Here is a 13,676-nt window from a genome sequence, read left to right as displayed (position 1 = left end):
TACCCAGATTTTAAAATTTGGATAATATGGTCACCAAAGTAATAGTGATTTGGTATATGCTAATTTTTCTTTGTTTTGTTTACTTATTTTTAAATTTTAAATTTCATAAACAGAGTAGTATAATGAATCTCTATGTACTTATCACCCAGCCCAACATGATCAACCCATGACCAAACCTGCCCCATTCATGTTCATATCTATTTTCTCCCCCCAAAAGTGACTCATCACTTTTTCCATAGTCTGTCTTTAGAAGCAAGCTACTACTAGGTCCAGTCCACACACTGGAGAGACTTACAGAAGGATGTGAATACTAGGAGGTGAGGATCATTAAGAGCCACCTTACAAGTTACCTAACCACATATACATACCCTTATTCATATATGTGTAACTCAGAAATTCACTACTCAACTAATGCAGCTATTCCATATGCGATGGAAAACAAACCCTCCCTCCCTAAAAAGAGATAATGCAGATTCTTCCAGTCATTTCATTCAGCTCCAAATCTCTGGTCTAGAAAACTATAAAAGTGAATTTTAATTACTCTTCTCCCCCTCCCCATATTCCCAATTTACAGTGACAAGGGGAAAACAGGAGAGCTTCAGTGAAAACAGATGGGAAAAGGGGAGAAGAGAAAACAACAGTGATTGCCAGGTCCATAGCTAAAACACAGCCAGCCAGTAATATCCTGAGAACCCGAGACCCCTTTTTCTTAGCAATAGAGTTAGTTGCCTGGTTAATTTGGCAATTCTAGTTTATCTTTCTGGGACAGTCTCCCACTTGGAAGGATTCTCTTTTTGGGAACTATTCATTTTAGTAGCCCACTTAATTAATAATTTTCAGCCCCTAATGGAAGAAATTGGGGATTGATTGATTGGTTGTTTGATTTACTTATTTATAATTCCAACAACCTGCACAATGATATTCAGAGAACCCTAATAGAACCCCATTATAGTGCAAATTCTTTTCTTCCTCCACTCCCCCTCTCCCCTTCAGTAACCATCAGCTTGTTCTCTATATCTGTGGGCCTGTTTGTTTCATTTTGTTTATTCATTGGTTTTGTTTTAGATTTCACATATAACTAAATCATACAGCATTTGTCTTTCTTTGTCTGATTTATTTCACTTAGCATTATTGTCTAGGTCTCTCCATGTTGTTGCAAATGGCAATATTCTATTCTTTTTTCTTGCTGAGTAATATTCTATTGGAGATACCTAGAGTACGTGTGTGTGTGTGTGTGTGTGTGTGTGTGTGTGTGTGTGTATACACTGAATGGCCAGATTATTATGATCATTGAACGCATAATAATCTGGCCACTCAGTGTGTGTATGTGTGTGTATGTACACACACACACACATATATAGAAAACATCATCTTTATCCATTCATATACCAATGGACACTAGGTTGTGTCTATATCTTGGCGATTGTAACTAATGCTACAGTTAACATAAGGATGTATATATGTATCTTTTCAAATTAGTGTTGTTGTGTTTTTTTTTTGCATAAATACCCAGAGGTAGAAATAGCCCACTTAATTTTGTTGTGAGGTGGGATCACGGATTGCCATAAGGACTGATTAATCACAACATTTTGTTTGCCTGGTTTAGAATTTTGCAATTTCTTTTTTTATATATATTTTTTATTGATTTCAGAGAGGAAGGGAGAGAGACAGATAGAAACATCACTGATTGGCTGCCTCCTGCATGCCCCCTACTGGGGGGGGGGGGATCAACCCGGACATGTGCCCTTGGCCAGAAACGAACCTGGGAACCTTTAGTCTGCAGGCCGATGCTCTATCCACTGAGCCAAACCGACTAGGGCTAGATTTTACAATTTCATTAGAAACTTAGACTGTTGGTTGGTTTGTGTTTCATTGACTCAGAAACCAGAGATCATGTTGAGTCATTAATTCTTGAATTTAGACCTTCACCTGGCAGCAGGCTACATTGCCCTTCCTGAATTCCTGTTCCTCCGCTTTTGTGTGACCCAGGAACCTTGAGAGAGAAGGTTTCTTAATCTGCTCCTTGCCTCCAGGTCGGATCCCAGTGGAGACTTTTTTCCAAAATGGATAATTGATGGCTTTGTTAGGAGGAAGTGCCTGGAAGGCAGAGGTACAGAAGGAGAGATACGGCATTTCTCAGGTCTCCAGTTTACCTCTTTCCTACCACTCTTAATTTAGCATAGGGCACTGCTTTGATTTTTAATAGTTGCAGAAGTTCAACGTTATTTGATTCTTAGTTTTATCTTCTGTAAAGGTAAGAGTTAATAATAGAGTGCTTTTGAGAATTAAATGTGATAATGTATGTAAAACAAAAATAAATGGTAGCTATTTCTATAATTATAGCTAATTATAGGATTAAGTGGGTATTTTGTAAATGAGGAAACAGATTTTTTGGACTTATGTCAATCTGAGGACTTAAATGTTGTAGTTAGGTACAAGTATTAGGTAATACAAGTATCAAGAAGTTAATCCTGAATCTTTCCAGAATTGAACAGAATAATGGATGCAATTTAAAATTCTCTCAAGACATTTTGATGTAGGATTTGCTAGAGATTTGACATTTTAACGGCAATTATCACTGTATCTTTAGTTTTGGGATATTTTATTCCTGTTTGGTTCTGGTGTTCCAGATTCACAAAGAGAAGTTCCTCTACGTAAAGCTTTAGGCAAATATGAATTTTAAGAAATATGTATATAGCCGAGGCCGGTTTGGCTCAGTGGATAGAGCGTCGGCCTGCGGACTGAAAGGTCCCAGGTTCGATTCCGGTCAAGGGCATGTACGTTGGTTGCAGGCACATCCCCGGTGGGGGTTGTGCAGGAGGCAGCTGATCAATGTCTCTCTCTCATCGATGTTTCTGACTCTCTATCCCTCTCTCTTCCTCTCTGTAAAAAAAATCAATAAAAAAAAAGAAATATGTATATAATTTGAATAAAAGCAGAGACCTACACAATCAGGTTTTTAAATATTGAATGTTCCTAAACCTGTATTAAGAGCCAGTTAGTTTCACTGGATATCATATTGCTATAAAGAAACTACCATATAACGTCCTTTAAAAACTTTTATTTCACTCCATTAGCTTTAAAATGTTTCCAGCAAGGATGGCATTTTGGGCCTTTTAAAATGTCTCTGGGAGCTCAGACTGCTGGTCAAGCTCATGTCATAAGTTCTCACTTGGAAGGAATAGATATACCTTTGGCTCCAAAGACATCAATAATATATGAAAAAATATTTTTAAAAAAGACTTATCTTGACTCAAAAACAAGATAAACATCTCTGTGGACCAAAAATGGAACAAAATGCGGAGTATGAAGTGAAGTCTTTGACCGCTTGACTCAGGCCCAGCAGCAGTGAGGAGAGTGGCTCCTGCTGGCTGATGGAACCACAAGTACTTGCAGTGAGTCGAGTGGCCTGAGCCAGGTCTCTGTTTGAAATCAGGGGTGGGGTGGGGAGAGGGGGATTCTGCAGGATAGCTCTCTTCTCGCCTTTATGAAAGAAGACCTTTAAAAGCCTAGATTTGAACAGAGACTCACAGGGTCACCACCTATAGTTACGACTTGGTCAGTGCTAGCGGCCCATTCATTAAGACCTAGAGTTGTGCAGCACTCATCTGTGGCCTTCAGACAAAGATCAGCCTTTTCACCGAAAGCACTCTTCACATTTCTGTTCTAAGTAAAAACCAGCCGATCCCTGAGGCCGGTGTTTCTCCTACAATCTTCTCAAGTAAAGGTGTTTTTCTTCTTTATACCAAGTATTACTGGGTCCAGAGGTCGGGGTAGGTGTCTTCCTTACCCCTCACTGCTAATTCCAGACCATGATAACTTCTTCCTCCCTAACGAACTCCAGCTCCTTTGAAAACTTGCCATTAGACTGGGCCCCCCCCCCTTTTTTTTTACTTTATCAGCAGTTGTTTTCATTAAAAAAACCCAATAGTCATAGTTTCACAGTTGAAAAAGTTACACATTACAATATTTTACAATTCATTGTATATTCACCAGGTTCCCATTTCCTAAAGGGCTTGTAATATAAAGCAGAATAGAAGGGAAAACCTCAAAGTTGATTACCGTACTTTGACACTAAGTTTTACACAGAACACTAAGAACCACAAAAAGCTTAGGTTCTGTCAGAAAATACAGACCAAATTCCATTCATGATTAAAAAATCCAATTAGAAACATCTTAAAAAACAACAACACCAAATTCCACAATAGGATTAACAGATTTCAAATTAACAGCAGTATAAAAATTTTTTAAATAAACCATTTTGTATAGCTGAGAATATAACAAAAAGTTAAAGCATGATTTTCAAACAGTTGATTATTTCTTGCTAGAATGTGTTTAAAATTAGGTTTTACTTTCTTTAAACCTGCTCTCCTTCCCACCCCCAAGACTGCTCCCCTTTTTGTAGTTATTTCCCCTACTCATTGAAGAGGGAAGCGAACCTAGTCATTTTCTTTATCAGTAGTCCTGGCATCACTCTTTTTTATTAAGAACTTTTAAAGTATCTAAAAGTTAAGAACTATTTTTATTTTAACATAACCATAATATTTCACATTCCTCTGGTTGTCTTCTAAATGTCTTTCCTCAGTAACAGGTTCCATTTCTCCAATTAAGTAATTGATATTGTGTGCTTGTTTGTATCAGGAAACGAAGTCCCATATTGCATTTTGTTAGTTTGTTCAGTCTTTTAAAATCTGAAACAGTTTCTCTTCCTTGTTATTTATTTATTTGTTTAAGAAACCACATTTTCCTATTTGCATCTCTGTGGTATGATTAAATTTAACATGTTCATCTAACTCCTGTATTTCCTGTGGACTGGTTATTAGATGTGGAGCCTTAATACTATAAAGATGACTTTGTAGGTGATGCTGTGCACTTTCTACTGCATCACATCAGGAGACACTTATATCTGCTTATTTCTCTTTTAATGATGCTAAGATTGATCAATATGTTCAGGTGTTGTCAGTCTGATTCATCTATTTCATAATTCCTCATTAGAATTTTAACTTCATATACCTCTTAGCCGTTGATGATAGTTGTCTAGAACCATGTTTCATTGAGGGTTATAAAATGTTAATCTTGTAATTCTAATGATTCTTCTGCATTTATTAGCTAAAATTCTTTTACCAAAGACTTTGGCTCATCAACTATTTGGTTACTCTGAAGAGAGATGAATTTTTAATTATTTTCCTGTATTTACCAGTTTTCACATAATGAATTGATTTTGTAGTATGAGTTTTTTATTATTGATAATATCATTATAAATTTGCAAATTTTAACATTTTTGATGTGTTTCAATCCATTTCAGTCATTATTCTCTTTAATGCTCAATGGCTTTGGCCATTGGCTCCTGTGTTCTTTTGAGATGAACTCAGTAGCTTGCTTGTATTTCTGATAAGATGCCCTAGGCTCCTCTTATATATTTCCTGTTCCAGACTTGGAATCAGCCATTCTTCCAAGAAGACCTTGATCCTTTTGGAGGGAAATGTTACTTAGAGACCATGATCCAGGTGCTAGAGTGCTCATTGTTACTGGTTTGATCATTACTTCTAGATGAAATATATTTATTTTTTACATAAAAATATGTCATGAGTGTAAACTGAGGTTTCAAGTTCAAATTTAAGATTACAGAGTTTTACTTTTGGTATTTTATTTGAAGCATTTTTCTTTTACAAGAAAATTTTGGTTCCTGAAGACATTAATGGTGCTATATATGTACCCTAAAATATAGTTTCAAATAATAAATCAATACTGTTTTAGATTTTTAGTTTTTAATAGAAACAAATCCATATATTTTCATATCCTTTCCTTTATTAGATAAAAGGTATCATACTATACACACTGTTTTACATCTTACATTTTTTATTATATAATATATCCTGGAGATCACTCCATAGATCTTCCCTATTCCTTTCACAGCTGCATAGTATTCCACTTTGTGAATGTACCAGTTTATTCAACCTATCCCATGTTGATAGATAGTTGGGCTGTTCTAATCTTTTGCTGTTACCATTAGTGCTGTGTATAGTAATTGCCTTGTGTGTATGCTATTTCATAGTTTTGTTTGTTTATCTCTGGGATAGAATTCTAACAGTAAAATTATTAGGTCAAGGAATTTACATGTATATAATTTTGCTATCTCTTGTCATGGTGATAATAGTTTGGTGGGGATGGGAGTTGAGGAGCAAATAATCTATTTACACTAATAAAAGAGAATCATGCAAATTGACCATCACTCCGCTACACCTACCAGCCAATCAGGAGTGAGTATGCAAATTAACCCACCAAAGATGGTGGTGGCCACAGAGCTGGAGCGAGCAGGAGGCTTGGGTTGCCCCCAGTGATGGAGGAAGCCAAGCTTCCCACCCGCCCTGGCCAGCCCTGGCCTCTGCTCAAGGCTACAAAGTTTCAATTATAGAAGATAAATAAATAAATCCCAGATACCTGCTTCCAGCCGGTCCTGGCCTCTGCTTAAGGAGGTGCTGAAAAAAAAAAAAAAGAAAAAGAAATAAAGGAGGGGCTGGGAGCTTGGGTCGCCGGGGTGTGTGGCCAGCCTGCAAACAGCCATCAGCCCCTCACCCAGGCTGGCCAGGCATCCCAGCGGGACCCCCCACCCTGAAGGGGCTGTGGCCAGCCTGAAAACACCCTCAGCCCCTCACCCAGGTTGGCCACACCCCCATGGCCCAATCCCTGTAAATGGGCAGTCGAACATCCCTTGAGGAGTCCCAGATTGGAGAGGATGCAGGCTGGGCTGAGGGACACCCCCCCATGCACAAATTTTGTGCACTGGGCCTCTAGTATATATATAAAAGCCTAAGCAGCCGTTCAACTGTTCGACCGGTAGCTATGACACGCACTGACCACTAGGGGGCAGATGCTCAATGCACAGGCATGGAAACATGTAACAGACTGATGAATCTCAGAGGGAAGGGCGAAGGGAGAGGGTGGGAAGAGATTAACCAAAGATCTTACATGCGTACTAGAAGCCCAGTGCACGGATTCATGCACCGGTGGGGTCCCTTGGCTTGGCCTGCGGGGATCGGGCTGAAATTTGCAGTCTGACATCCCCCAAGGGGGTCCCGGATTGCAAGAGGGCGCAGGCCAGGCCGAGGGATCCCACCGGTGCACGAATCCATGCAACCGGGCCTCTAGTAAAAATAGAATATGCCTTATAGGTAGAAGTACTTCAAATAAATACTTATAAGATGTTTGACTTTATTTTCCTATCTTTTTTCTATACCCTTTTATTCTTCATTAATACTGTAATTGTCACATTATACTGGATTTATGAAGATGATATCATTTTGAGGGGAATTTAAAGTAATACTAATTACAATTAAACTCTTTTTCTCTATTTTTCAGCTCCTACTATATTATCTTACCCATTCTGGTATTGGCCAGAGATTAGATAATTTTAACTTGCCCAACATTTTTCCTAATTTTTGGCAAATGGTCTCCAACTTCAGGATTTTTATCTGATACTACCAACTGTTAAAATTCTTGCAAACTTTATTCTGTTACGAACATAACAATTTTAACTATCTAAGGCAAATCTCCTTTTGTTAATTGGTGCTTAACTTTCTTATATATTACCTCTGTGCAAATCTCCTTTTGTTAGTTGGTGCTTAACTTTTATATTATCTCTATGTGTTTTTACATATGGAAATATTCTCTCCCCTTCTGTGCAGCTTGGTTTGTCAATATGCACTAACACCTCCTACTCTACTTTTGAAATTGTTATATCTCTTATTTTAGAACTTAAATTTGTAAAAATATTTTTATTGATTTCAGAGAGAAAGGGAGAGAGAGATAGAAACATCAATGATGAGAGAATCAATCAGCTGCCTCCTGCACGCCCCCTATTGGGGATTGAGCCTGCAACCCAGGCATGTGACCAGAATTGAACCTGGGACCCTTCAGTCTGCAGGCCGATGCTCCATCCACTGAGCCAAACCGGCTAGGGCTAGAACTTAAATTTTAAAGTAAAATCTAACCCTAAAAAGATACATTAATACTGTTTGGGGCAGAAATTATACAGGGTGGGGCAAAAGTAGATTTACAGTTGTAAGTACAAAAAACACAGAGTTTATTCTTATATTATTATTTATTAATTATTGTATTATTTTCCATATGAACAACTGTAAACCTACTTTTGCCCCAACCTGTATACTTTCTTTCCAACTCCTATTTGCCACACTCCTTTGACTATGTTATAGCATTTTCACCTTATTGCTACATTATTCAGATTGGCTTGCATGTTAGGAATCTCTATATATCTTTTTCTGTTTATTTCTAAGAAGTTTTTTATGTCTATAATTTTGTTGGTTGATTTTATGCCCAAATATGTCATCTTATCCCAGTTACTTTTGAAATGTTCTTTTTTATGTGATTGGACAATCATGAGAGCATTGAATTTTTTGTTTTTCAAAATCTTGCTAACTTACTTAATAAAAGTTTGATGTATTTTAATGTTGTTTGTTGGTATTCCATTTTTCCTTGTTTAGGTGCGTAACGTTCTTAATGATGCAGTGGATTTACTGGAATTCCGTGACAGAGTCATTAAAGCATCTTTGAACTATGCCCACCTAGTTGTTTCAACGTCTCTTCAATGTTATGTGTTCTCGTAAGCATCTTGCATTTCTTAAAAATCCAGTTTTGTCTGTGATGAGGAATTTATTTTTAATCTTTCACATCAAGTTCCTATCCTGAACTTAATCCCAAACAAGAGTGAGAAAAAGTGAGCCAAGAGCAGTGAAAATAGATCTAATAAAGTTTGTGAATCAAAGGTTAATACTCACTTTTAAAATACTTCTCTGAAATCGTGTATGCTCTTACTTTGCTCACAGTTCTAAGGAATTTAGTATAATTTGATTTCAAAGTACAGAAAAGACTAGGAGCAGCTGATAAATGATGCAAAAAGGAACCTCCTAACCATTGGAATAGGGGACAGCTAGCAGCCTGACAACAGACTGAAATATATTCATTCAGTAAGGACACAAGGAGCTATTTAGGCTTAACATCATAGCCCGTGGTAATCACGTTCATATTGATGATCCAGAGCTGTCCAGAAATAATGAAAGCAAATATTATTTGGTATACTTTGTATTAGAAAACAGGGAATGATTCCACACATCCAAGACTTGCACCTAAACATACTTGGTATTCAAAACAATAACTCAGTATGTGCTAATAAATGTTGAACAACTAACTTTTTGCCTTGATTTGCATTGTCTGCTGATTTCTATGATGTAAATACTTCTACTGTGGCCAGTTTCAAGCTATCAATGTAGTGTCTGAAAGCAGAATTGAGAAGAGGTACATTATAACATTATATGTTTACAGTCTAATCATTGAGTACAAAATTGAGGATAGAGATTATATGTCTTATTCACCATTTACATCCCCAGTTACCTGCTAGCACAGTGTCCAACATGTAGTAGGTACTTAATAAATAAGAAAGTATTTTTGAGTAAATAAATGGATTGAAAAACATGAAAAATAGTGTTGTCTTGGTATCCTCATGCCCAGTAATACATAATGCAAACTAATACATTTACTAATTTAATTAACCATTGTTACAACTGTATATTAATATTTCTCACTCACTATGTATAAATTTGCTACAAGTGAGAATCTACAACTTGGTATAATAGCCAAGTCTGGAGTAATGAAATGAGAGAAGCAAAGGAGAGAGCATTAAGAAACATTTTAAACTGTGAAGCAACCGATTATTTGGAGATAGGTTTTATAGGCTGTAAATGTTCTGTCCGCTCATCCCTATCGTTGAATCATATTACACTATAAAAGCCAAAGAAGTTATTTGTTCATTTATGTATCCATTTATTTAATAAATATTTATACAATATTTGACAGTTTACAGAATGCTTCACAAACATCTGTTTAGGCGACCTGCATGAGAAATAAATCATGTTTATCATGTTCTTGTTACGTATTACAAATGTTTGTTCAGTATCTGCTATATAATAGGCAGTTAGCTAAATACTTGGGTAAGTTGTCATTACCTTCATTTTACAAATAAGGAAACTGATGCTTAGGGGATTAAGCTTATTAAAATCATATGGCTGACAGGTGGTGAAACCAGATTCTAATCCTGATCCGTTTAGGCAAAAACCCATCCCCTTTACACTATGCCATGCTGCTACTGTTTTTCAAATGAGAAACATTAGACGAGTTGCCCAAATCACAGAGCTAATAAATGGACTTTACTTGGACTTACACTTAGGATTCCTCAATTCATTTATTGTGATTCGTACAATAAACTTTCATTAAATGCTTCCTGGGTGCTAGGTTTAGGGATAGAGTCTCTGTGTTCTGCTGAGGGATACCGAAATTAAGTGAATAATTTTAGAACAGTGTGCCAACCGCTGTAATAGAAATATATACAAAGTTACTGTGAAACTAAAAACACTTAAAATGAATACCTATCTCCTTATTAAAAAGTATTCCATATTTTAAATGTTAATAAATTTCTACTTTATTTGTCTTTCAGTACGAAGAACTGGAATACACCACTTATATTTGATCTCAAAGAAGGAACTGTTAGTTTAATTCTGCAAGCAGAAAGGTAATTTGTTTATCACCTTTGACTACTGAATTTTGGGTTAAAATTTTTCAAATCACAGCAAAGCATTCTTTAAAGCATGCCATTTACAAAATGGTACATTAGTCATTAGGTATCAATCTGTTTCTACTATTTATTAAAAAAAAAAAGTAAGAGAATAAGCTCTTAGATCAATGGTTCTGAAACTTTTTGGTCTCTGAACTTGCTTACATTCATAAAATGATATGGAGAGTTATATGAGGGTTATAGATATTACCATTTACTATAGTATTAGAAACTAAAATTGAGATTTAAAAGTTAATTTAAAATGATGAGAATAAACTCAGAAGTAAATATCAGAGTAATGACATGAGAAATGAGAGTGAAACTGGCAAATTACTATGAAATCATTTTGACCTCAATGTCCCTCTGTTTTCTATTCTGTTTTTTTAAAAAATATATTTTTATTAATTTTAGAGAGGAAGGAAGAGTGAGAGAGAGATAGAAACATCAATGATGAGAGATCAATCATTGATCGGCTGCCTCCTGCACACACCCTCCTGGGGATCAAGCCTACAACCCAGGCATGTGCCCTTGACTGGAATCGAACCCAGGACCCTTCAGTCTGCAGGCGGATGCTTTATCCACTGAGCCAAACCGGCTAGGGCTCTGTTTTCGTTTTTAAATATTGGTTGAAACGCACTAATTTTATAAACCACTATTCGGCTGTGACCTGAAGTTTAAAAAATGATATCCTCTGCAGTGTATACAGGACAAAGACACTCCAGACCAATTAACTGGAGTAACGATAGAATAGCTATTACTCAGGAATGTACACTTCTCCATGAAAACTATCAGTCTTTCAAGTACAGTGATACCCTGCTGAATCACAGGTCAAACTTAGAAAACAACAACCCAATAAAACCTGGAATAAAGTTTGAAAATGTAATAGACAATTACCTAAAATAGCTAGCTATGAAAATATTTGCACAAAGCCATGTATTTTATTCCTTATTCCTTTACTCACCACCTAAGCAGCTCTTAATAGTGTTTATTATCAGGTTTTCTAGCCCACAGCATTTTATAAATAGCAAACCAGAAGAGGAATGGTGCTGGTGGGCTGTTAGAGGTTGGCACAGGGACAGAAAGAAAAGTGACTGGCTGGCAAGGGAGCATAGAGAAAACTTAAAGCACAGAACTGTGGAGCTGAGCGGCATCATTTTTTTGATGCACCAGCAGATTCTCATGAGTCAAAGCTATCAGTTAACTAGTTACTGAAGAGTATGATCATCATATTGATGACCTTGATTGATCAAGGAAATAATTGTGTCAAGTTTGTATCATCTGTTTAATGAAATTGAATACATGATTTATTTATTTAGTTATATCATAAATTTTAAAAATAAAAAGACATCTTTGCTAACTTAAAAGGTAAGATGTTAGCTGTCCAAAAAACATTTCTGACATTTTTTTACTCAAACAATTCCAAATAAATTTATTTATACATTATTTATAAATATGTAATTTTTAAATATGCTCTTAGTAAAGGCATGTATCAATGGAATCAATTATTAGGTAATTAAAGAATATTTTACTTATTGCCTATTGCTGGTCTTATTTGTACATTTAGATATGTTTGCCCCTTGAAACTGTTTACTCACAAGGAGATTAAAAGAAGAGAAAATACCTTTATTTGTTTGTTTATTTATTTAAATCTTCACCTGAGGATATGTGGGTTTTTTTAATTGGTTTTTAGAGAGAGAGGAAAGGAGAAAGAGAGAGAGAAACATCGGTGTGACAAACATTGATCAGTTGCCTCTGGTAAGTGCCCCAACCAACTGGGGATTCAATCCACAACCTGTTAGTGTACGGGACGATGCTCCAACCAACTGTGCCACCTGCCAGGGCGAGAAAATGCTTTTAGTTCTGAGACTGAGAAAGAATATATACTGATACGATAGGTCACTTTGTCAACATCAGCAAATACGCACTAATGTGTAAAAGTCAAACCTTTAATTAAAGTACACACTAATAATCAAGTATTAATTTAATTAAAGTGTATATTTTGGGCTTTGTTATATACTAACTTTTCATTGTTTTTATGTTTATTTCCTGTTTGTTTCCATAGCAAGAAAGAATAATTAGCAATTCCCGAGTCAAGAAATAGTTCTGAAACAAGGATATTAAAACCTTGAACATAATATTTTAAAAAGTAATAATGTGTTCAGTATTGAAGAAATAGACACTCCAATTTAGCAGTAGTAGGAGTGTAAATCAATGCAACCTTTCAAAGGGCCGTTTAACAATATTAAAATTTTAACAGTATAAGACCTTTGATCCAATAATTGCATTTTTAGAAGTTGTACTAAGGAAATTAGTAAGATAGATGTACATAGATGTGTATAGACTCTAGACATTCTTTAAAACAGTAAATAATTTGAAATAAAAGTCCATCAGGAATGAGTTAACTAAGTAAAGTTATGGTATATCCATACTTTATTTGCTATAAGTTATCTTTCTGGAGATATGATTGCAAGAGATCTTTTGATTTCTCTGTATTGTTTGAATTGGGGTGTGTTGGTTTTTTTTTTTTTTTGCAATGTTTATAAATTTTCAACGAAAAAAAATAGCAGCCATAAGATATTTACATTTTGACTTAATAAAAAATTAGCTACACAGAACCCTTATACCTTGAATATAATTATCAACACAGCAAATGAACCCTAGTCCCTGCTATTTAAAAATGTGTTCTTTTAGATATGAATAAATTTACCAATGGTCATCATACTATTTTAAAGTCAAAGCATCTAATTTTGATAAATGCTGGCCCTAATGTTAATTTTTTTTAATTATGTTTTTTATTTATTTTTAAAGAGAGAGAGAGAGGGATAGAGAGATAGAAACATTGATGAGAGAGGAACATCATAGATTGACTGCCTGCTGCATGCACCCCTACTGGGGATTGAGCCTGCCAAGCCAGACATGTGCCCTGACCAGGAATCGAACCAGCAACCTCCTAGTTCCTGGATCAACGCTCAACCACTGAGCAACACCGGCCAGGCCCTAATGTTGATTTTTGAGTCATTTCCACTGTTTTGGACTTTAACCAATATTTAAT

At 35.9% G+C, this 13,676-nt stretch overlaps 1 protein-coding gene across 1 annotated transcript in view; it reads left to right on the top strand.

The window, feature by feature from the left end:
- Window positions 1-13,676, top strand: part of IFT80 (intraflagellar transport 80) — an 82,890-nt gene that overhangs the window by 48,004 nt on the left and 21,210 nt on the right. Inside the window, exons 8-9 of the mRNA XM_054713686.1 lie at window positions 8,502-8,620; window positions 10,508-10,582. Coding sequence (XP_054569661.1) covers window positions 8,502-8,620; window positions 10,508-10,582 — 194 coding nt within the window. The remainder of the gene's footprint in view (window positions 1-8,501; window positions 8,621-10,507; window positions 10,583-13,676) is intronic.

This window comes from Eptesicus fuscus, chromosome 3 (assembly GCF_027574615.1).
Source record: "Eptesicus fuscus isolate TK198812 chromosome 3, DD_ASM_mEF_20220401, whole genome shotgun sequence".
In the NCBI taxonomy this organism is placed as follows: domain Eukaryota; kingdom Metazoa; phylum Chordata; class Mammalia; order Chiroptera; family Vespertilionidae; genus Eptesicus; species Eptesicus fuscus.
This window is presented reverse-complemented; position numbering and strand designations above follow the sequence as displayed.